At 42.9% G+C, this 25,827-nt stretch overlaps 1 protein-coding gene across 7 annotated transcripts in view; it reads right to left on the bottom strand.

The window, feature by feature from the left end:
* LOC309792706 (uncharacterized protein) overlaps nt 1–24,036 on the bottom strand; it is a 76,145-nt gene extending 52,109 nt beyond the window's left edge. The window contains exons 1-5 of one of the 7 annotated variants that reach the window (XR_014291764.1): nt 23,899–24,034; nt 21,523–21,612; nt 21,225–21,401; nt 19,475–19,570; nt 14,580–14,633 (exon numbers count right to left, since the gene is read on the bottom strand). Coding sequence is in view for 4 of the 7 variants with exons in the window: in XM_082602468.1 (XP_082458594.1) it covers nt 14,580–14,633; nt 19,475–19,570; nt 21,225–21,315 (241 nt within the window). In the remaining 3 variants the exon portion in view is untranslated. Of the gene's footprint in view, nt 1–14,579; nt 14,634–19,474; nt 19,571–21,220; nt 21,402–21,522; nt 21,613–23,898 lie in introns of all 7 variants that reach the window. The other 6 variants (XR_014291765.1, XM_082602470.1, XM_082602468.1 and 3 more) reach the window with 6 other exon arrangements.
* Between the last annotated feature and the right edge of the window lie 1,791 nt (nt 24,037–25,827).

Here is a 25,827-nt window from a genome sequence, read left to right as displayed (position 1 = left end):
GCCACAGTACATCAGAAAGCGGGGAAGCGGAGGAAGCACACAGTGTAGAGGTGTGTCATCAGGTGAGACTGGGATAGCCAGCTGACCCAGGGAGGGAGGACATCTGCTGGTTCTCCCTCTGCAGACACAAGCCAGATCCCAAACCCACAGGGCTTCCTCGCAAAAGCTCAGATGCACAGCTCTGAGGGTGCTGCGGCCAGAACAACAGGGTCAATGTGAGGAATGAGTGTGTCCACCCCAAAGGCCAGCGCACCTCGCTAGTGTGACCTCATGCTGCAAACAGAGATTCAGCAGCCTGCAGGGCCTATGGACTGGATGTGGACCATTTTCCTTCAGCCAACCACGTTCACGTCCCTCAGCTACACGTGACCACCCCCATCATGTCAGATGCCCTCGCCTCCATCAGAGACGGTAGAACACAGACACACAGAATGACATGTGATGTCACACAGTGCTGCTCAGGGGACATTACCATTAGGTGGACTACCAAGGCGAGTCACATAAGGAGGGTGAGCTTCAAAGGAAAGGACTCACAGACGAGAGGAACGGAGAGGGTCACAGGAAGCCTAGAGGGCTCGTGCAGAGGAGTTGGGGGGGGAGAGAACAGAAGCAGGGCAGGTCTCAAAGATACAGAATGCCAGGCTCACTCTACAGACGGGGGGCTCTTTTTTGAGATGAGCATGATCAGGCAGAAAGCAGAACTTGAGGAATACTCATTGGACCATCCCAACAATGAAATTATTGTCCGTCCCTTCCACACCTTCTTCTGCTTAATTCGTATCTCCCTTAATAACACCACCGCCCACCAGTTTCCCTACATAGACACTTGGGAGTCATCCTTAACCTCTCCTTGTCCCCGAACTCAACATCTATATGGACACTGAGTCCTACCTATACTGTCTTCTCTAAATAGTTCTGAAAATCCTCCTCCCCTCGACATCCTGCTACCACCTCTATAATTCAGACCCTTTTCATCTCTTGGTCATCTCGCCTCAAATTTAATGCGCCTCAGTTTATCCACCAAGCTGATTGCTCTCAAATTCAAATATGACCATGCTATCACCTACTCACACTATTTTACCAGCTCCCCGTTGCTTTCATAAGCAAGTCCTTGGCTTGTCACATGAGACCCTTTGTGGTCTAGTACTTATTACTTGCATCCCCTGGCTCACCTACCATTGTCCCTTCTAAACAACTTGTTCTCCACCTTATCAAACTACCTGCTGTTCCTTGTCCCTAAAACAGGCCAGGCTGTTTCACAGCTCAGGGCCTTCGCATGTGCTGCTCCATGTCCTCAGATCCCCGTTCTATTCTCTGCACGTCCTTCATCCAATAATATTTACTTATTCCTGGAGGCAGGAATCGAGGCACAGGCATTACCTCTTGCCCGAGGCTCTTGCGGCAGCTCAGGCTGACTTCAGAGCCCCTCTTCTCTCTCTCCATGGTACACCCTACTCCATTACAGCACACGTCACACTGGGTGAACTGTGGACTTAGGTGTCTGCTTCCCCCCTCTGGGCCATTTTATCCAGTCCTGAGTCCCCAGCACTGTGGTAGATGTTTAATAATTATATTGCATTTAATATAAGAAGAACATAAATACATGATAAACATCTGTGCCAAACAGAGAGAAAGCTTGGAACTCTCAAGATGTTATAACCTGAGCATCCCTCTGAATGAAAACTTCCAAGAGCAGAATGGAGCCCTATCCTGGAGAGAAGTTTCACTGAGGCCCAGGTAACCTGGCCCGTTGGGTGCTACCACTTGCAGGGTCAGATTATAAAGGTGGAAATACTTATTCTCCCAGGTATGTGTGGTTTGTTTTATTCTGATTGGGCTCAGCATGACCCCTAAGTATTTCAGTTTGGCACATATGGGAGAATTGAAGTTATCTTGCAGGTAACCCAAGATGTCTGCTCAGTATCTTTCATCCGGCCTAACTGGCATCCCCACTGAGCCCTTTCTCCCACCTCTGCCACCAAACACTCTTCCCAACCTTGGATGTGAAAGTGCACCAGAATGTCAGGACAGGTGTCCTACCAGACAGGGCTCTGAGACATCCTGCTATTCTACAGAGCCAAAGGGCTCCTGCATTGCCTCAAGTGCTTCAACATGAACCCAGAAAGACAAGTGGAGGGCAAACATACCACAAATGTGCACCTGTAAAAATAACCCTGTAATAACAGCCGCCCATAAGCTAGATGGGAGCAGTAACAGATGGCTACATCTGTCTAATTTTCTAATCCCTGAGGTTGTACCTCTCTGCTTTCTTTCCATCTCTTTTCCTGGAACATGGTTTTGGCAGGCAGTGGGTCCCTTGGAATCAACAGTATCTTTCAAAGTCATTCCAAGATGCTATGCAATCGAAGCCAACCCACATGCTACCAAGAATCAGAAACCCAGAGTTAAAAGCATGAGTCATGGCCCAAACAAGTCAGTGACCTTGTCAGGACATTCCTGCATTTTAACAAAGCACATCAGTTGATCAATGTCCCTTTTTTTAAAAGCAGTTGGGCTCAGATGAAAGTCAAGAGATACGTAGGCAATGTTATTTGCTGGTTGCCAGCCGGGTGCCTGGGTGCAGACGGGCCCTGCTGTCCTAAATCCCCTTCTGTGCTGGCTCCTACCCGCCCACCACTAGGGCACCACCTGTGGTCGGTCAGTTTCCTCATTTAGAAAAGAGTCTGGAACTTTGGATAAACATTGACTAAAGCTGGTCTTCCTGATGGGTGTTCCCCAAAACAGATCACCAGTGTCCTGGCAGTTATTAACATTTGTAAACATTTTATAGTGATTTTTTAAAAATGTAAAACAGAACGTTTTCAAAATCACTCAAACTTATTTTTGAATTCTATTTTGATAACATCCTCTGTACACTTCCTCAGTCCAGTAATTGAAAGACTATAGCATTTTAAAGTTTTATACAAGTAAAATATTTAATATATTTCTCAGCATTTAATTTTCCTTATTATAGTTAATAGGATAAAGGAAATGTACTCAATTTCTCCAACTGAGGTCGATGCCCCCAAATCTCCTTCAGGTGACCCTAGTGTTCCATACAAATATTATCACTTTCTGTGAGTACCAAGAGATGAACAAATTTGGGAGGTAATATGCTAAGAAAATCGGGCTTAATCTGTTAGATGTTTATTGAGCACTTAGTAAATATTGTTTGAGGCCTCCTAGGAGGATAAGGGTGTCATCCCTGCCCTCACAGACCTTTCCATCTAATGAGAGAGATAACTAACTCTAAAGCCTAGCAGGATACAAGGGGTGGGGATGCACTTACAGAGAACGGAGCATATGCAGAGAGCTTAATAGTCTTACTTCGCTTAGTCCCCACCACCGCCCTCAGATGTGGATATTATCACCTTCCCAAATTAGGGAAATCGAGGTCCTGCAAGATTAAGTGACTTGCCCAAGTTCCCACAGAGTAAATCATTGATTCCTCGTGAGCCCAGGTCTGTCTGACTCCACATAGCCCATGTTTTTTCTCTTAACTGAGCCATGTTTCTTCTCGATAAAAGTAGTAAGATGCTGGGGTGACTAAGCAAGAAGCAGCTCATTCCACTGGGGTTGCCGCTGTAGGTATCAGAGAGGGAAGAGGTGGCATTTGATCTGAGACTCGAAGGAGTATGAGTTCAATAGGGAATTCACGGGGAAGAAAATGTCAGACTAAGGAAACTGAAGGGGTGTGAGGCTGTGAGCTAGCAGGTGGTGTGGTGTGGCTTTGGAGTGAAGGGAACCTGGAGGGATGGAGTGAGACACGGGGAACGTGGAGGGTGGATGAGCAAAACTACCCTGCCAGCAAAGGCACAATGTGGCAGCTACGGCATCTTCTACACAGCAACCAGGCAAAACATGTCCATCCTCCACACCTCCTTCACTCTAGATTTAACACTACTGGTTCCCTCCTTCCTCTTTCCAAAATGTTCACCTCTCGTCCTTTCTCCCTATCCCAAGCGGACTTAATGAATGTTTGAAAATCATGTCTTCCCAAAAAAATTCAGTTGAGCTTGCACAGCATTTTTGTCTCCAAGCTACTCACAACATTTATCTCTAACCAGCTACAGCAGCTACTTCCAGACTCCTGGAATAGCACCTTGGGACACTGTAACCTTTGTGACTTTGCATGAGACATACATGGAGCCCAGATGACTTGTAAAATCCACCCAAGAGATAAGAACAGGAGTTACTTTGCTGGTTTCTGTGCGAATTCTACATCATTATTTGTACCACTTAGTCCTTAGGAGAAACACAGTGGTGCAGATACATGGAAGAGACCATTTGCCTGTCCCACCTCCCAAAGAATGGATCAGGGGCAATGATCTGCACTTACTGTAGCCTAAATTATCCATCAGCATAATACAATGGTGATCTGGAAAAGAGGGGTTTTTTGGTGTGGTAGGAATGGAATAAGATTGTGTAGAGTTATGGTGTGAACAGGAAGAACAGGATTAGATGAAATATATATAGAAAACTGAGTGGAATGAGATAAGACAGGATCTTAAAAAAAAACATGAGGGAGAGGGTAGGTTTGGGGGTTTTATTTTTTTCAACACTGGAGAGATGTGATCATGTTTCAATACTGATGGCAAAAGCAACAAGAAAGAAGATGCTGAAGCTACAGGAGCAAGGCTAATTGAGAGAGGGATGTCCCTGAGGGGGTGGGGGGGGAGCCCAGTGGAGGGCATGTACTCACCTAGGAGAAGGGAAGGGAAGTCCAATTCATACTGAAATGAATGAAGGGTGTTAGGATGAATGCAGGCATGTGTTAGGATGAATGAAGGCAAGTGTTAGAAAGAGGGGACCGTTGAGATAATTTCCATCTATCTTTTGTTTCCCCAGGTGCCAGCAGGAGCATGGGGAAACTGAGGAAGCCTTGAGGCAAATACTGTGAAAACTGGGAGAAAAGTAACTGAGGACCACCCAAGGGCTGTTGCCCTCAGCTCAGGTTAGGACCATGATCAAGGATGGGTAGTAGCTGCAATCCAAGCATTGCACAGTTTTCTGCAACAATACTAAGCAGGCTGGGGCAGGGGCAGGGAAACTAAATGGACAGATAAACCAAGCTTGGCCTTTTGGTGGGTGCATGGGGCAGAAGTTAGACAGCAAAGGTGTCGAGGGTATTGGCAAAAGGATTGCTGAAATGTATTCATTCATTCAACAGATATTTACTGAGTGACCAATAGGTGCTAAGCATTATTCTAGGCATTAGAGACACAGTGGCAAACCAAAAGACAAGGGTTGGTGGTGGTATTATGCTGTGGAGACAAACAAGAAACAAATAGGCAAACAAGAAAACCATAACTGCTGATGGTGGAAGGAGCTCGAATGAAATGCCGTGCTGAGGAGGAGCCTGCATACTGGTGGGTTGTCCGGAAAGGGCTTCAACCTCCGAGGAGGTTGAAGTGATGACCCGTGAGGTCTAGGCAGGGTGGGGACCAAGGGAAGACTCCAGAGGCTGGAGGATAAGGAGACTGAAAGTCTTGAAGGGGTCAAAGAGGATGGGACTGCTGGAAGACTGGAGAGCTGACGTCAGAGCAGGGTATGTATTACATGGTTTCAGAGACTGAGGAGTTCCTAACCAATAGCTTGAAAGGATGACATCGGGGCTCAGTAAGATTTTTCTACTTTTCTCAGAATTGCAACTTAGGTCCAAAGCTGACTACAAAAGTACTAAGAGGGCCTCCCTGGTGGCGCAGTGGTTGAGAGTCCGCCTGCCGATGCAGGGGATACGGGTTCGTGCCCCGGTCTGGGAGGATCCCATATGCCGCGGAGCGGCTGGGCCCGTGAGCCATGGCCGCTGGGCCTGCGCGTCCGGAGCCTGTGCTCCGCAACGGGAGAGGCCACAGCAGTGAGAGGCCCGCATACCGCAAAAAAAAAAAAAAAAAAAAAAAGTACTAAGAGCCCCACATTTTAAGTTCAGAGAAACTTCCAGTTATTGGGCAGCTACCTCCCCTTCAGGCTTGCTGGGAGGTATCCCTGCAAAGAGAAGAAACAAAGCACAGAGAGGCTGACAGCCTGGACACGAGCCAGAAATCAAGTAGGAAAGGTCTGTCTTCTTTTCACCCTCACACCAAAGCCCCACATGTCCCTGCCCAGTAGAGGGCAGAGAAGACACAGGTGCTATAGACTGAATGCTTGTGTCTCCCACAAGACACACATGTTGAAACCCTACCCCCATTGTGACGGCATTAGGAGATGGGGCCTTGGGAGAAGATGAGGATGAGATGAGGTCATGAGGGTGGAGCCCTCATGGGGGGGGACATGGTGGGGGATGAGGCAGGGAGATGTGTGCATGCCTACCCCAGAGGACTCTGGATTTCAGTCTAGTGTGATGGAAGCCCCTAGGGGGTTCTGAGGAGGAACATGACATGGCGGGATACATCCTGGGGAGACTCCTCTGGTGACTGAGTGGGAAATTGACTACAGGGGCAGGAGGAGAAACAGGAAGCCAATTTATGAGGCTGTAGAACCTCAGGTAAAAGGCACTGGTAGCCTGGACTAGGTGGAAGCAGTAGAGGCAGAAAGTAGTCAGCTTTGGGATATATTTGGATGGTAGGTCCTACCAGGTTCCTGGTCTGTTAAGGAAGAAAAGGAGTTAAGAGCCTAGGATGAAGGGTGGATTCTACATACCTGAGATGAAAAGCTTGACAGTGAGCCCGGGGGCTCCCTGACAACGACCAGGAGGTACTATGGAGGAGGAAAGATCTGCAAGTGGCTTTGGGGGCCAGGAAGACCCCAACCCAAATGAGAGTGTCTACTTGAGAGGAAAGGTTTCAGTGAGAGCCGGGAAATGGATGCCGCAACTGTGACTAGGTTAAGGGTGTGTGGGAAGTCGTTTGCAATTAGGTAGAGGTTCCGAAGAGAACAGTGGGAAAGGTTAGGAGGGAAACAATGACATCTGGTCCAGGGAGAAGGAGGCACAAAGATACAGGAGGCTGGGACTTTGGAGAGGTGGGGAACTGAAGGAGCATTTTTCAGCCTGGATGAAAAATGTAGATGAGTCATGCGGAGGATAACCGGCCTAGAAATTTCCAAAGAACTGGACCTGGAAGTCTCAGACGGATTGAGGTCTCTGATGGATTGAAGGACTTGGACTCCTCTGGAACAAGCCAGCTGCTCCTGGAAATCCTAGACCAGGTGGGCTGGCAACAGCATTGTTTGGTTCCCAGGAGCCTCACTGAGTGCTGGAAATAGCATTAGCTTCAGACGGATGGCAGGTCTTTCTGGATGGAATCCTTCACAGCTTGTCTTAACTGTGATTCCAAGGGAATGCGTGGTAAATGGCGTCATGGATTTTAAAATAACCCTAGGTGAGATGATGGTACTTTCTGTTTCCCTTGACTCAACTCCCACTCACTTCTCAATCCACAGAAATCTGATTTTCACCCATTTCATTTCACCAAAACAGCTCTGGCCAAGTTCACTAGTGGCCTCCATGTTGCTTGATCCAGTGGGCATTTGCAGTCTTCATCCTTCCTGACATCTCAGTCCTACTGACCTCACCCTTCTTCGTGAAACACTTTCTTCCTTTGGATTTCCACAGTGACACCGTCCTCTCGTGATTGCACTCCTACTCCTCTGACCACTCATTAGCTCTGTGTCTAAAACCCTCATTTACTTAGCCTTTGAAATGTTGGGGTTCCTTAATCCTTGAATGTAGCCCCTCTCCCTTTCTTACTTTATCTATGCTCTCCAGGCCATCTTGTTCAGATGCATGATTTCAACTGCCTAATATAATGGAGACAAGTTAAAAATGCTATAGGAGTGTTCAGAGGTGTGCGTGACTAAGGCATAACCAAGGTTGCTTGACTTGGCTCATTGCTACCCAAATGATAAGTGTAATCTTGGGTGGATAACAAAGCCCAAGGAAAGTTTATGTAGAGGCAGAAAAGAGAATCCCAGCTGGAACTCTGGGAAAAACGATTCATTGGGTTGGAAGATGAATAAGCACCAATAAATAAAAGTAAGTGCCGTTATCATGTGTCACAATTAGCATTATTCTGTAAGTTAAGTGCTTGTCCACACATTTCAAGACCTGTATTCATTACCTATGCATTAACTTTTTATTAGCATGTCCTACATTGCACCCATTGCCTTTGTCCAAAATACGCATGCCTACCTTCCATTCAACATTACCACCACGCTTTGGTTCATCAATTCAATCCATCATCAGTCATTTTTATTGACTGCTTTTAGGATGTATGGCGATGTTTAAAGCACTGTAATCGATCTCTATCCTCAGAGATTCTGATGGAGTATTGCAATAATCCTACTACTTATTGTTGTCAGCTTTTCCATCAGCATCAATCAGAAGAGACACAAAGGAGCCATATGTTTATCAATTATTTTATCAAGGGAACAAGTATAGTAACATTACTTGCAAATGATCAACAATCATTACTGCATGAAACTAAAAAGGGTATGTTCTACTTATTAAAAATCCACAATATAGCCAACTCTCATGTATAAACAAGGCAGTTATCTACAATGTATCTCATGGCAATCCTGCTGTTAAGCTTACTGATCTGCTCTAATGAATTACCTGCTTTGTTGACATCTGCACTCTTCAAAGTTAACCACATGTTTCCTTGATAACCATTCTCTCTATTTCCATTTATTTGCAGACTGTCTGCAGGGACAATCCAGTATAAAGGGGATAACACTCACTTTGGGACCAGAGGGCCCAGGTCCAAGCTTTGACTTGTAATTCATTCGATCATGCACAAAATCTCACTTTCCTCATCTCTGTATCTGTGTGAATAATTCTATACCTCTTCCTCACCTCCCCCCAAAAGGCAGGTGGTGAGAGTATTACTATTAGAAAATCTTTGGAAACCCAAACACAGCCATGACGCTTGCTTGCCAGAAAATTTAAGACTCATGTGTTCTCAAGAGCTTTATGGCGTGGACTGCAGGAAACTGCCTCATCAAACAACAATCAATTCCTTACGAGTATATTTGCAGAATATCAGACACACCTACTTTCAGGTCTAAACTTGAAGATGCTTTCCACCAAATTAGATGCTCAGAATTGCCCTGGGAGATAAGGAGGGAAGGGCCTATTTTTCCCATCTTGCAAATGAGAAAAAAGGAGGCTCAAGGTTTAGCCAACTGACCAAGAGTGCACAAGAACGTGGCCAAACTAGGACTTAATCTTTCAAATTTTCTAATTCCTAGTTGCACACCCTTCTTTAACAAAAAGGAATAAAGCAGTGCATAAATCCCTTCTCAGGGCAAGGCATGACAATTTAATAGCCAGAGAAAGTTGATGTACCTCCAAAAAGATTCATTTCTCCCCTACTTATACTGAAGAGTCAGGTATATTCAAAATCCTCACAAACTGATGTATAACAATCAGGAGAAGGCTCATTAAACTTCCTTTACACACCAAAAATAATAATACTTAGCGTTCACGTATAACTTCATACTCTGTAGATATTGACAATAAGCAACTAAGAATGTATTATAATAGATTGTATGTATTAATGTATTATAATAGATGGCTATTATAATTAATTCACAACACGAAACACCTAGACAGGCTTCCTTTTTATTGGATAGAGATGTTTTAAAGATCAGTCTAACAATACCACTTTAAATGTGCAGCGCTCCGAGCCTTATTCTGGTGGAACGCGTTCTTAAAATCTTGCACATTTAATTTACAGTGAGCTTCCATAAATTGTTCTCCTTAGCCGTCTCACGTGATGGAGGTCGGCACACACGCTGAAGCTTAGCTGTAGACAGACACTATACCGTGCGTTCTAGTCCCTTCCAGCATTCGACACAGAAGATTCCAAACTCTGACTAAACGTGGACAATCTCTTGGACCCAGTGAACTGAAAAGCTATCGACCCTGGTTTAAATCCTCAAGTTTTCAGGGAGGGAGAGTGATTCCAAAGCAGCTACTGTAGGAGTTTATCTGCATGGGTAAGATATTACATAACCTGACACTACTGTGATGCTTGGAAGGTGAAGGATGTGTTTGAGACAAGAGGATTTTGTATGCGCAGAGGGGTACAGACCAAAGGAGACTCACGTGCAAGCTCTTCATACTTGACTTGCCAGATCCTGGCTGGGCTGCCCTACTTGGTTTTTATGAGTGTTGAGTTCATTAATAAATGAAATGCAAGATCCAAGCCCATCTTTTTAATTACAAAGTGCTTCTCCCTCCCGACAATCAGACTTCTACTCATTTCAGGGCTGAAAAAAAAAATGTCATCATCATAATTCCTAGTAGCTTGCTTCTGTTTCCGCTTCAATAGATACCCTGTAAATGGGAAGTCACATAACAGCTTTGCATCCCGTCAAGTTGCCTCCACACGAAAACAGCTGCAATGCTTATCTAATTAAACCCCAACGCCAAACTGTGAGCCTCTGCATCAATCATTAATATTGTATTTTGGGTCACTTTAAATTCTGACTGGGAGTACGTGGCTCCCCACACACTGGTCTCTGAAGGAGATTTTTCAAATAATCTTTAAGCGGCGTTGAAAAAATAAAACCAGCCACCTGCTGTTTGATGAGAGCTCCACTACCCTGCTGCACCCTGATTAGCTGTTAATACTAATTGAGAGATGAATATTGCTTATTCCAAAATGTGAAAAATTTTTTTTATTATTGTGAAAAGGGAAATGCTGTTCTTCTTGTCTCGAAAATGTGGCTCCTTGCCCAAATTTTAAACAGCACCAACAGAATAGTGGTTTCTTGGTCTCTCTTCCATAGTCTACAGAGCCATTATACTGAATCACTTCTTTTCTCTGGGGGGCCATCCACAAGTTAGTGAGCTGTGATCTCTACGTGGGATTTGCACATGCATACCCTACATCTGGAACATGTAAATGTTCTTCACAGAGATCTGATGGCCCAGAAATATTTATGTAAATTTCTGTCCTGCTAAGGCACACGTTGATGAACTTGGGTTCAAGCTCATAAACCAAGAGGAACAGTTTCCTACATCGCCATTCTAACAGACTAAAGCCAACAGGCCAAGCCAAATAGGACAATTTAGACAAAGAGAGACTGGCAAAAACCAAATGAATGTCTGCTTCCTTCTAGAATTCTAGGAAAAATACCAAGCAGCTGTGCCAAAGCATACTGCTCTTCTTTGTTAGGAAAAATACTTTGACCTACTCAAAATCAGGGGACGCAGTCACCTGGTTTAGTAAATATATATGCAAGACAGGCTTCCTCATGAGGAGCAATCGACTGCAGAAACACAACATGCACCTAGCTCGGCATAAATGCAGCTTAAAAATTATAGGCAGTAGGATGAAGTGTGGGAACCGTGAGGTTCTCATTCCCAAAAGCCGAGAACGACTGGACCTTTGCCAGGGTACTGCCTGGCAGTCAACCACATCTGCTACAGAGTGATGGGGAGTCTCGGGGAATACAAATAAGGGAAAGAGTATGATTCAAGAATAGCAAAAATAGAAGGAAAAGATAGAGGTCTTAGGGTGGCTTATTGCAGAGAAGAGAAGGCTAAAAGATGTAGGAACAGTTTGAAAGCCCATATGAAAGATCTTCATGAAGGGAGTAATCAGAGGTATCTCCCAAGTCTGTTGAAGATTTGGGTGTAGGGGTTAGGACTGTCAATTTAACTAAGCTGAAACTACATCTCCCAGAATTCATTTGCGTGCGTGCGTGCGTGTGTGTGTGTGTGTGTGTGTGTGTGTGTGTGTGTGTTTGAGACTCCTGGGGGAGGGAAAGAGACATTTTGCTGGAGATTAGGAAGATAGAAATGAAGTAGCAGCCATGCTACTGTTCAGGATTTGAAGGTCAGAGCAGGGCTGGAAGGAAGCTCTGTCGCAGCCCCTGACATGGCCGTCGACCTGCCTGCTGACCTTGTTGGCCTGAAGCAACTCTAGCTCCTGCTAAACCTGCTCCTTCAACTTCTGTGGCTGAGGCCAGGAGAGTGTCTAGGTCACTGCTGCTCCTGGCAGACGCTGCCACCATCGAAGTGGGGGCTTAGAAGGCTGTCAGGGGCCACAGATCCCAGCCAGGACCCAGGGCTCCCAGCTGATCCTTCTTTCCCCACCTCCCAACCGCCTCCCTCCCAGCCCCTAATCCCATCTACCCTCCTACGAGTGGCATCACCTTGGCCACGCTCAGAAGGAAGAGTACTTTGCTTTGGCCCGTAATGGTTTAACTACAACCTCTTAGATAACTTACCCTGCAGCTCTGTAGGGACTGGGGTTGGGGATCTGTCTACAGTACTTTGTGAGTCATAAACAGTCTGATCCAGAGACCTCTTGTAAGAATATACTTAATTGTTTCAGACTAACCTATTAAGTCGTAAAGCAGGGTGAAATCTCACTCGCATCTCAGTTTCACACCTAACACTGTTTACACAGATCCCCATCATGTCCACATCCTGAACCCATTCTGTGATAATGAGACAAGCCAGCAGAGCAATACCCCCTTCCCTGATTCCTCTATTTCCTAAGCAAGGCAAAACAGGAATGTGCCAGATTCTCTGCTTCTACCAGAATGAACCCTCAGAGGTGACTGGGAAATGGAAGACTCCATCAGTTATACTTCTCCTCCTCCGTGTCATTTCTACAATCCACACGAGGAAAGAATTCTGTGTCCTTCTTCCAGGAGACTCTTCTCCAGTTACATCACTCCTCACTAAGTGTTCTGCATCGATGCAGATTCTGAATCCAGCTTCATCACCTGTCAGCTCAGGAACCTTGAGCAACTCATTTCTGAGCCCCCGTTTCCTCACATGAAAATATGAGAGAATGTTTCTTGCTCTGCCCACCTAACAGGGTGGGAGCATCAAAGGAAATGGAGTCTGTGCCCATGGTTCCTAAATGTAAGGGGCTCTAGGGCCCAGCTCACTCCAGTTACTGAAAAAGATCTTCATTTAGTTAAGCGATAAATTGGGAGCCTCTACCTGATTATCATGGTATACCTGGGGCCTGCATACCAAGGGTGAGCCTCTCAGCTGTGATAGACCCTGCCCTTTTGCATCCCCATTTCAAGAGTCCATTTATTTCCCTGCCTTGTACTCTAGTTTTTTCCCACTGTAGGACAGAACCTAACCTTCAATCTCAACTAGTATGACTAGGGCCTAACCCTACTAGTTTTCCTTCAGTCTTTCTCTAGAGGACTGGATTCTGCTCCCAATATCCCCTACCTACTGGATGAGCTCTTTTCTAGGAGAGGACAAATTATCCAAAATCATAATATCACACACACACCTTCCGTTTTGCTGTCTGGCCTATCTCCTTTATGGTTGGGTGCCCTGCTGCTAAACTGGAACCCCACCACCTCTTCTGATATCAAAAGTTGATAATTGCTTCCGATTTGGAAAGTTGTACTTGACTCCCAGTTGAGCACTGCGTCTTGGAGCACCCAACTGTCCTTCATGGGCCAGCATTAGAGGTAATGGTCCTTTGTCACTTTCCATCCGTGCTTCAATTACTCTAATGGCCTTGTTCTTTACCTGTCCCACTATCCTCACATTTTAGTGGACAGGGTGTATAATTCCTTACCCCTGGACTGGCCATGTAACTTACTTTGGCCAGTGGTTGTTAGCCAGTGTAACACAGAGTCCTGAAAAGCACTTGCACATTGGTGTTCGCTTGCTCTTGGACATGGCCATGACTGTGCGAACACAAACAGGCTAGCCTGCTGGAGGGCGAGAGGCATATGGATCAGGGCCAAGTTGCTCCGGTGATCAGCCAAGGCTGTCCTAGAACAACTAACAGCCAATCAACCTCCAAATATACAAGCTCACCCAAGAACAGCAGCATAGGTAATAAACACTTTATTTTAAGCCATAAAGCTTGGAGCTGCTGGCTAGGTAGCACTGTTATGGCGATAAATAACTGATTCAGAAGCTGGTACACAGAGTGAGGTGTTGCTATAACCGAAACCTAACAGGTGGTAGGTTTAGCCTAGAAAAATGGAAATGAAACTCTTCTAGGAATCCAGAAAAAAATGGCAAGAAAACTGTGATAAAAGGATGGAAAATTGCTGACTCGGCTATCATAGTAGCAAACTGTAGAGCAGAAGACAGAAAATGTTCCTGATGAAACTCTGGACTTTGGCAATGAAATTTCAAGGCAGAATATTGAAAGCGTCAGTTGGCTCCAGCTAGCTGGGTATGACAAAGTATTACAAGGAAAAGATGAACTCAGAAAATAACCGGACAACTTGCAAGTTGAATTCAGAATATAGAGATGCCATCCTCTGCTAATTTGGAAGCTAAAACTGTTTTTCATCTCCAGCCTTTTAAGCCAATAAAATATTCTCAAGTTAAGACATGGACATAGGTACAGAGCAAATTATGGGTGTACCCATGAGACCTTTTGTTAAGACTTCTTGGAGCATTAAGGAGATGCCTTGTAGACCCACTAAGTTCAACAAAAGGGCTTTCAAGATTCTTAAGGACATCATCCCACAACAACATAAAAAGCAGAAAACACCAGGGATTAAACAGAGACAGAGAAGTATGTTTCTAAAGATTGTGGGCTTTGGTTTTTGACACATGGAGTACCTGAACTAAAAGGAACCAAGTGTGTTTAAAATGAAAAAAAAATTAAATTAAAAAGCCTTCTGCATACCCAACTTTCTACAAGAAGCAGGCAAGTGAGCAGCCGAATTAAAGTTGTCTTCGCCTTGCCAAAAGAAAAGAAAGAAAAAACCAGTAAGTAGAACCAGTAACAACAATGCCCCCCTCCACAAAAATAGAAAGAACTGCTAAGTGCTTCCACAGGAAGAAGCCCAAGCTTAATTTATTCTTCTCAGAATTAAGAATGATTTGTAATATTTGGCAGTAAGGACTATAATATGCTTGACGTTTAATACACTTGGGAGATGTAATTAGGAACAGCCTTGCTTGGAAGTGACTGTTTTCTGTGAATCAGGAATTTTGCCTCTGGGCACTTTTTCTCCACTACTCATAACTAAACTCTGAAGTTGGCAAACAATTCCTTTACAAGTACTGCTCTTTTCCTTGCTGGTTAATTCAACACAAGCATTTATTGATTAGTGTCCACGTGCCAGGCACTGTGCACTCACTTTGCCAGGCATGCAGTTTAGAGCCAGACAGTCTGGTATCTGAGCTTTGAAGGCCAAGAATCAAACACTTATGTCTGGCATTTTCTAATTAAGTAAACCATTTCTATGTAATGAGCGCAGGGTCTCAAAATACAATGCAACTGGTGACAAGCTGAGTGGTCTCACAGAGAAGTTGGCATGAGAGTCCCCTGAGACCAGATTAGTAGTAGAGGAGATGATTCCCAAGTCTTAATTTTTTCCCTCCTGTGAGGCTGGGTGCCGAGCACGATGCCTGGCCCACAGCTGGCTCTTGTTTCTCCCACTTGCTATGCCTTGGAGTCTCCTGGGGAACTCTTTACAAACAGAGGTGCCCAACAACCCTCTCCTCCCAGGAGATGCTCATCCAGTGGATGGGGGCGGGGGGTGGGAGGAACTGGTCTGTAGTCTTTCAAGCCCTGCAGGTGATTCTTTTTACACAGTCAGGGATGAGAACCACTCAGTGTGAGCTCTATACATACTTTCAATGTATGAAAAATGGATGAGTAAATATTATTAAAGTAAATGGGTACCATACTTTTTAAAGCCATTTGGTACACTGCTGAGTACAAATTCTAAAGGCAAGAGAGGAATAGGAGAAAGTGTAGGATCAGTATTCTATGTAGCATTATATGTAGGGGCAACAACATATAATAGGGCAAAAATCTTACTAGAAGAGGGAAGTAACATGGAGTTTCTTAGGTTGAAAATGAGGACCCTTTTAACAGCAAAACATGTCTTAGGTAAGGTAGTATTTATATTTTTATAACCTTTTTATTGAAAAAATACATTTTTTAAAAAAACCTCTATAAATTTGTCAATGTTTTCAAAACATTGAACTTTATTCATTTTAAGTGTCTACTTTCATTTGAAAAATACTTATCCATACATACCCAAGACATTTTTTATTCAGCTTACAGACAATGTTTAGTGGGTATGTGGACTCAGTAATTAAATCACTGACCCAGTGGAATTCATGGTCCACAAATCAGGAACCTCAGACACAGACCACCTAACCAGCAATGAGACTAGAAGGAAATGTTTACTTAAACTGAAGAAGAGGCAGAATTAGACTATTTACTGGTAAGGAGCATTTTAGATTTCTACATAGTGGAAAAAAAATTCACCAGGACCAAATACAAAAGTTTGGCGTTTTTTGATGAGATAAGTTACCATTTCATAGAATAAGTCATTTTAGTATACCAGAGCAAAAGAAATAAATTACACTAGGTCCTGAGCAATAAAAAATGATACAGAGAATATCTGAGACAAATCTGTAATATTTTCTCAGAACAGGATCAAATTTAACATGATAATATCTGGAGGGACATGACCACCGGGAGAAAAACCATTTGATTATTCAATTTCGTGAAAAGGCACTAATATAAAATAATAGCATTGGTTTAGGAAGTAATGTCAAGTGCATAGTTGAGAAAAGTAAACAACAATAACAAAAATCCCATAAGTCAAAAGATTATATTTTAAAAACTTATCAAAAGTCCAGGAGAAAAATGTATACTCAAGATCAAAAAGTGGTTCTTAAATAGAAAGCATTTGTGATTGAAAGGCAAAATAGGAGAGGCTGTCATAGAAAAAAGAAAAAATCATCTTATTATTGAATGGATAAGCCTCTGATGCATGAAGTTCACAGAAATCACCCAGTGACAACAGAACTGTTGCTCTGCCTTTTCGTGTCTTCGAGCCTTGTCACGTGGTCCTGAGATGTTCTCAGGAAATTATTAAGCTAAAGAAGTGAACAGGGCTTCCCTGGTGGCACAGTGGTTGAGAATCTGCCTGCTAATGCAGGGGACAGGGGTTCGAGCCCTGGTGTGGGAGGATCCCACATGCCGCGGAGCAACTAGGCCCGTGAGCCACAACTATTGAGCCTGCGGGTCTGGAGCCTGTGCTCCGCAACAAGAGAGACCGTGACAGTGAGAGGCCCGCGCATCGTAATGAAGAGTGGCCCCCACTCGCCACAACTAGAGAAAGCCCTCGCACAGAAACGAAGACCCAACACAGCCAAAAATTAATTAATTAATTAATTAACTCCTACCCCCAACATCTTCTTTTTAAAAAAAAAAAAAAAGAAGTGAACAAAGTGGTAAGGTTAGGATTCAACAACATCCAAGGCTCACAATTCCACCTTTTTTTCCCCACATACACTTCACCATATTATTGGCCTGGTCTGGGAACAGAGCGTGATTATAATCAGGGTGGGACATGACTTTACATAGGAAAGTCAGGAAAGGCTTTTTCCAGGGGTGATATTTGAGGTCAGATCCTTATTATGTTCACTTTGTTTTCATATGAAGTGTATTTTTCTAGTTGTTTGAAAATTGGTGACTGAGAAGCAGTAAGACAAGATTTGCATTTCAGTAAGATTCGGTGAACGAAAAAAGTGGATTAAACAGAGCTCTCATTCCCCATCTGAACCACTCAAACAGGCACAGGTTACAAGCGGGTTAAAAAGTTGTATCTCTCGGGATCTCACGTCAGCTCTCAGAGCAGTTGTACAGGGACACCTCTGAGCCAAAGCGTTCAGTGGCAAACCAGGTTTCTCACACAACCAAGAAGCCAGTCCACTCTGTGGGCGCCGCCGTGGTTCTGCCTTTCACCTCTGAGCCAATGCACACCCACAATCAGACACCTGGGAACTTCTGTAGGGCAGACTGACAAAGGATAATCATCTTAGTGGCTTGTAATTAAGTAGAGTGGTAATGCTGGGAAGTCAAGTTTGGCAGTACTTAAACTACAAACCACTTTTCACTCGCCTCAATTCCTGCTGATTGCTCATCGGAATGACTCCCAAAACTCTTGGGAAAGCAACAAGGAAGGTTGCAAAAAAATTTTGTATTGTTAAGGCACTCTGTAATGAACCAGTTCCTCGCCACAGCAACAGAGCTCTGCAATCCAGGAAAAAGCTTTTAATAAATGTTTTGGTAAATAATCTTCACAATGATCACTGTGTTATTGGCTAAAATGGTGTTGAATAACAAGACCTCCCCACTAGCCAAAAGGCTTCAAAAGATAAAAAGGCACTAATTCAAGGGAGGCTGTTGTTTTTAATTCCAACGTGTTTCTGAGAAATCCACTTAAACATTTGCAGCAACAATGGAAAATCTTTAAGCAGACAAATGAAAATCTTCTTCTCATTGTGCACTGAGTAGTCAAATTGCACCCAGTGTCGTAAAATGAAAGCGGTTTGTTGCTAGGCAATTCCATGAATAATCCCAAATCGGGTTTTAACCAGACTGATGAAAGTGCGCCCCCTTAATTTGTTTTTCTCAGTAGAACAGTTTTTGCTTGAGCAACAAAATATATGAACTGATCATATGGGAATAGAATTTCGTGTAGCAATAAATAAATCTTACCCCAACACTGACTAATATTTAATGATCTGCATAATTATTGCTGTAATGCATGGAAATCAGATGTAAATGAGATAAAGCCTTAGGCAATGATTGCACTTGGCATTATGTTAACACTGCAGGTAAAAAGGAGCTCTGGGATCAGCCTGGGAGAAGAAAGAATAGAAAGAAGCTCTGAACTGCTCCAGAAAGACCTACTAGATTCATGGACCAAATCATGGGTCTCCCTGATTTGAGAAATGGCATCACTACTGGCCTTTGTTTCCAGGGAGAACACTGAAGGAGGCATCGTTCCATTGGTTTGTAGGTTTTAATATATTTGTTAAAGGTTAATCAGGTAATTGGTAGTTACATCTGATAATGAGAAACTTATACCTTTCATGTTATTTAAAAACAAAGTAGGGATTTCCCTGGTGGCGTAGTGGTTAAGAATCCGCCTGCCAATGCAGGAGACACGGGTTCAATCCCTGGTCCAGGAAGATCCCACATGCCACAGAGCAGCTAAGCCCACGTGCCACAACTACTGAGCCCATGTGCCACAACTACTGAAGCCCGCGCTCTAGGGCTGTGTGCCGCAACTACTGAGCCCGCGTGCTGCAACTACTGAAGCCCGCATGCCTAGAGTCCGTGCTCTGCAACAAGAGAAGCCACCGCAATGAGAAGCCCACACACCGCAACAGAGTACCCCTGCTCGCCACAACTAGAGAAAGCCTGCGCACAGCAACGAAGACCCAACGCAGCCAAGAATAAATTTATTTAAAAAATAAAAAATAAATAAAAACAAAGTAAACAGATATATATAATCATACTGAATTCAAAGGGAATAAAGGTGACTAACTGAAGTATTATCAGTATATGAGTATTTATGGTCTTAGTTTTCTTCACTATCTATCTGCAAAGTTTATGCATTTATTTGAGGATGCAAATATGAAGACTCACGTAAACAAGTATGGAGATAAGTGTTAAGGGCAGCCTTCAATCTTTAAACCAAGTATAAAGCTCTTTCAAATTTACAGTGTAATATAGTTCCTTCTACTTATATGTTTATTAAATACCTTCAATAAGCAGTTGATGGGTCAGAAATCTGCTTTTGTTGAGATTTTGCTTGCTGATGGTACAAATGAAACAGTGTGGACCATTTTGCCATTCTCCTAAAAACACAATGAAGCTTTCAGCCAGGCTCTCACAGTGGCTTTTAGTTGGATTGGGGTTTTAACTCCTAATGTCTATCAGCAATAAAGGAAAACTAGAGCAGAACATTTCCAAGGATATTAGGGGATTTAATGAACAAGAATAGCATTTAAAGGAAGGGGGGAAAGAGGAGCGAAGATGAACTTTCCTATGCTTTTCCCTGTGAGAAGTACCCTCGTAATTATGCATGTATCTTAATTAAAATCGCATATTCATGTTTTACATTTTCAGTTGGCCTTGTATAATTAAAACTGCATCACATCTGATGTATCTATAATTATAGCCAAATGGTTATGTTAACATTCATCTATTCCATGCTAAAAACCAACAAAACCCCACAAAGAACATTTCTTTAAATTGTTTCTACCAGAAATTCAATCTCCAGATATAAAAGCTCAGTGACCATGTGTCTTGAAAATAAAATATCTTTGAGATCAACAGCCACAGCTTTAAGTGTGAGACCCAAACATCCTGGTGCTTGCAAAAGCATAACCCACACTGCTTTTAAGAGATAATCTACAGAGGAAAAAAATAAAATGCATCATAGAAGGTCTAATTAAGGTCTTATAGGAGATTTCTCACTAACTTAAAGGAATTAACAGGAGACAATCATATCTCCTCAGGCTATAATCTTTGAGCTTTAAATCCCTAAATCTTTCCATTAAAAAAAAATTCTTGTATTACAAGATCAGTGCTGAATGTAAAAACCATGACCAAATTGAATGCCTATTATTAAATCTTTACTGAGAAATCCTTTCCTAACTTTTTCCAATAAAAGAATCACAAAAATGAAAGCACTTCAAAATATAAAGGTTTTGCGTTGGAAATAGTAACACTTGACTTTGGATCTTAGGCTGTTTGGGGGGATTTCAGGTGGGAGATCACCTGGACAAACATTCAGCACTTAGATATTCTTGTGGATTGAATTGTGTCCCCCCAAAATGATATAGAATGTAGGAGTCCTAACCTCTGGAATCTCAGAATGTGGCCTTATTTGGAAATAAGATCATTAAAGTGTAATTAGTTAAATTAAGATAACGTCGTATTGGAGTAATGTGGGCTCTTAATCCAATATGACTGGTGTCTTTATAAGAAGAAGGAAATTTGGACAAAGAGACATCCAGGGAGAAGGCCATGTGAAGATGGAGAAGAGCTTTGCATGAGGAATCTGCAAGCCAAGGAATGCCAGGGATTGCCAGCCACCACCAGAGCTAGGAGAGAAGCACAGGACAGATTCTCCCTCAGAGCCGCCACTAGAAACCAAGCCTGTCGGCACCTTGATTTCAGACATCTGGCCTCCAGAACTGTGAGAGAATAAATTTCTGTTGTTTTAAGCCACCCAGTTTGTGGTACTTTGTTAGGACAGCCCTAGGAAACTAATACAGATGTCTACGCAACTTGGAAGCTTGTCTTACCAGAATTTCAACTTGTATCCACATCCTACAAGCTGCATTAACCAACATTTTGCTTTCTTATAAATTCAAGAAAGAGTCTTGGGTTCTGGAAACCTTAGAAGCCACCTTTCTTTCCTTAGTTCTCCAGGAAACAGGCAAGAGGAAAATGTTCTCCCAGTACAGTTTACCCTCCAGTATTAAAATCACTCGCGGTACCTGCCTGAAAGGTCTCTAGGTTTGAACCCCAGGAGCCGAGACCTGGCGTTTGAGGCATTGTAGCTGGTGTCACTCTCCCTCACACCGGAGGTCATAAGGTACAGCCACTCGACAGAGTAATGAACCTGTCTGGCTGCCTTTCAGGCTCACACGTCAAGTCTGAGGGAAACTCTCTTGTGAACTGGTAAAGAGAACAAAGAAAAGAAAATCTTTAAAATGAATACCTGTTCACAGACACTGATGCAGAAACATTTTAGACTAAGAAAGTGATTTGGAAACACAAACCCAAAAGAACCACACACCTTGAACTTACTACACACAGATCAACATGCCGATTGCTCAGCTGGGCATCAGCATCTCTTACATTCCAATAAATGTTCATAGATGTTTTTCTGTGGATACACAGAGGGGCTGAATGCACAAATCCACATTCCAACACAATCCTAAATAGGATGCACATAAACAGAGGCCTTGGGGAGAAGGTAGTAGGAATCATAGACTAAATTCTATAGCGTTTTTTATTTTACAGAGCATTTTTACATATATTTCCTGGTTTACTTCTCATAACAGCTCTGTTAATTCCACTATTTTAGAGATGTAGGTAGTCAAAAAAATTAAATGACTTGCCCGTGGGCACACAAAAAGCGTAACTCACATCAGGCCTTCCAACCCACATCTCCCGATACAAATTCCCAAGAGAGAGATTCTCATTGTCCAAGTTGATAAAGTGTCCAATCTGATTCAGGTGCCTGTAGCAGACTCTCTAGGCACAGGCTTACCTGCTCTTCTTAAAATTGTTACGTGGTCCTGTTACTGTGACATCGCTTTTTTTTTTTTTTTTTACTTACTAGGTCACTGGTTTATTATAAAAAGATGTAACTCAGGAACAGCCAGATGGAAGAGATGCTTAGGGCAAGGGGTGTGGGAAAGAGAGCAGACCTTCCATGCCCTCTCCAGGCATGCCAGTCTCCCCAGATTTCCACATTCTCACTACTCTGTAACAAGTTCTGTAACACTACTTCTGATAACGTCCTTTGCAGGGAAATTTTGTCATCATCACCATCATCAACAAACAGCGTTTTTCCTTGCTCAAATGAGAAAGCTTTATATTAAATTGTTTTCTTCTCAAAGTAAAATTCTAGGGATTATCTCACAGAACTGTTTCTGAAGAAGGGAACTGGGCTTATGGATGGCCCTAGCCCTACCATGATTCCAGATGTCACCTGGGGTACCAGAAACATAAGAGATCTACATGGTTATATTTGACTGTCCTATAGACCATCCTATAAACCGAGACTCAAACTTGATTGTTCACATACCCCATAAAATTATTCGGAAAAATAATGTATCCCCTTTGCACACTTTCAAATTGACATTTATACTTCTTTCTTCATAAGCTTAAATAGTTGTAAAGAGTGTGACTTCTAGCAGATTGTAAATGCTAAAATTTGAAAATTAAAGCTAGAGCATCCTTTTAAATATATGCAATGAAATCTAAGTCGCATAATGGTTTGAAAGCCACCTGTCAGGAAGCAGTTGCTTCTTCTTGTTGCTTCTGACCCTGGTGACAAAGGAACCCTACAGAAGCCAGGGCCCTTCATCACAGAAGTGAACAAACAAACCTGGCCCAAGAGTCAGAGAAGCTAAAAGAGGATCTGGGGGGAGGTGGAATACCTGCAGACCCAGGTGCAGCCTCACACCAACAAGAGGAATTAGTAGATCAGGGACAATGTGCATGAAATACAAAATAGCTGTTGCTTCCCATCCTAACTAAAAACATACAGGAAAGAGAATCCTGAGAGACATAGTTCAGCCTAGGCAAGTAGACACACTCCAAAGTCATCACACCATAGCCCTTGCCGGGCACGAGGAGCCAGCCCAGACATGAAGTACATGCTGCCCGCTGTACCCTGAATAATGGAACCTTTTGTGTCTGACCCGGGAATCTTTTGTCTCCTACCAGCATCCATGAATGAAACCGTAGCAGGCTAACTTGTTAGCTTGCAGGGGAAGTAATATCTCAGACTCGTCACAGCTCTTGACACTACTATTATCAATTTAACAGAATATAAATGAGCTTTCTAAACTTTCAGAAATGTTTCTATTTCCTTCCTTTTATTCATATTTCCATTACTTTTCCTTTAGATTTGAACCCTAATGTAAAAAAATTTAATGCTTGGAAGTCGTTTATTGATCACATCATCACTCTTTAGTCAACAGAAATATGTCATAGAAATTATGTTTTTAAAATTTGTTTCATTTCCTATGATTATTATGTCCTAAGTTTTAAAAATGCTTCCATATAATGTAATCATTAAAATTACTGTTAGTAAACAGATCAAAAATGTAAATGTATTTCAAATTTGAATAATAATCAAGAAAACTTTTATTGGAAATTAATCATCTATTAATGCAATACTGCTAAAATCAATCCATTCAGAAGCTACCATATATATTTTTATGTTAATAAGAAGTTGAAAATATTAAACATTTTATGGCATGAAGTTAAGACTGACTATACCTAGAATAAATATTTTATATGATACGATAAAATAATGTTTAATCATCTAATTGAGAAACACATCCTGAATCTAAAAGAAATGGCATAAAAGTTTCGCCCAAGGGTTTTATATAATGTATTCTAAAATTTTCAGTAGTTCTAGAAGCATTCCACTTACATTTCAAAGGTTCTGGAGAACTAACCTACGGTCAGGCTGTTCAAAGTTCTCTTCTTTCCAGCTAATAAAACAGACTAAGGATGAGTCCTAAGAATAGCTAAAGAGTTGCTTACAGTAAAATACATGAAAAAGGTCATTTTTAGCATCATCAAGTCTTAAAGTGCACTTTGCTTCTGCTCTCACAGAAACTTACATTCTTTGGCAGAAGGAAAGGAATGTAGGAAATGAAGTCATTAAACAAAAATTGTCATAGTCTCACTATTCCTATATCTGAACCAGAACACCCCACCCTGCCCTAAAACACCAAATTTTACCCTCAATAGCCTAGTGATAGAGAAATACAGGAATCCTTACAGGTTTATTGACATTCATTAATATTTAAAGAGGGCCTCCCTCCCTTTGTTGGAAGCCCAAGAGGTTTGCACATTTTCAATCCTTGGGTAAAATTTGGGAAGGGTTAGGGGCCTGATTCTGGCTTATCAACCGTGAACTCAGGCAAGTTCTCCAGGAATGAGTTAGAGAAGAAAGGACCTATGGAATTTAAGGATCTAAACACTGATTCCCTGAAAATTTGCCATGGCCATATACCCCTTGAAAAACATATTCCAGTTGAAACCACTCCTATAAACGCCTTGAGCTTCTACCAAGAAGCTCCACCACTGGGAGATAAATCACAGAGGAGAATGAGAATAGTGGGATAGAATAGAACAATAAAGCTGGCAAGGATGCGGCCATCTGAAGGGGTTAGGGGGTGGCTTTCATTTGGCCAATGGCAGCGTGAGCTGTGAGCTCCGAGGCTCCCAGGAGGTGGAAGATGGGTATACCGGCTTGGTAAAGGGGTCTAGGTGGGGTCCCAATGGCGCCCACTGCACACCCATGCCCTGGGCTAAGGGCTGAGGATGCAAACATAAGACCCAGCCCGTGCCTTCCGGATGCACTCAAACACAGGATATATACATGTAGATAAATAATTCCTCTTAGATCTTTTTTTTTTTTTGTAAAATAGTGCCCTTTCTGTCCTGTTCTTTGAGAACACGAGTGTACCTTTTATTTCATTCAATAAACATTTGTCTTCCCATGATTAGCCAGGCACTCTGCTCAGAGCTAGGAAACAGATTAGAAGGGAAAGCCGGTATAAGAAGGCATTAGGGCAGCATCCTGTCTCAAGGAATCTTTACCATCCCCCTACCTGGCACGGTGTTCATGCCTAACCAACATTTATCAACCCTTGTTCACATGCTTACTCATTTTCTCCTACATATTTTTTATTGTGGTAAAATATATATAGCATAAAACTTCCCACTTGAGCCATTTTTAGGTGTACGATTCTTGCTTACTCCTTCGAAAAGCAGTGCTCTCTTCTACCAAGAGCTGGACACTGACCATGCTAATAACTGGAGTCAGATGACCCTGCCTTTGAGCTTTGGGGGAAAAAATCCCTTAGGCTCTGGAATTCTTACTGCAAAATGAGTTTTCTGCCATGCTACCAGTTATGATTTTTTGGTACAAGTATCTCAGGCATTCAGCGGGTCCATGTGCAGAGGGGAAACATTAAATGGCCCTTCACTGGGCTAACAACATCGGCACTGCATTCTGATCCTCTAATCTCCACCCGCACTATCATCACAACGGGTGGGGTTTCTGTTTGCTGAAAGAATATAAATAATTAAAATCCTGCAGGGAGAAGATTTTTGTTTACAGGGCTACACTGTCATTCTTGTACCTGGCGGGAGTATGGCAAAATTACATGAGTTTATTAAAAAACAAAAATCGATGGTTCCAGCTCCGTTCCTCCGTCCCATGGAATGAGATCAAACAGCGGCTGCACAGAAGCCAGAGCTGTCAGCATTTAAAGTGCTGTCACTGGAATGAGTGGGGAGGCTACATTTGGCGGAATGAGTTCTCAGATGCACACGCTCCCCACCGTGC

Source organism: Mesoplodon mirus (genome assembly GCF_964341445.2).
Source record: "Mesoplodon mirus genome assembly, chromosome: 17".
In the NCBI taxonomy this organism is placed as follows: domain Eukaryota; kingdom Metazoa; phylum Chordata; class Mammalia; order Artiodactyla; family Ziphiidae; genus Mesoplodon; species Mesoplodon mirus.
The sequence above is the reverse complement of the archived record's forward strand: the minus strand, read 5'-3'. Positions and strand labels throughout refer to the sequence as shown.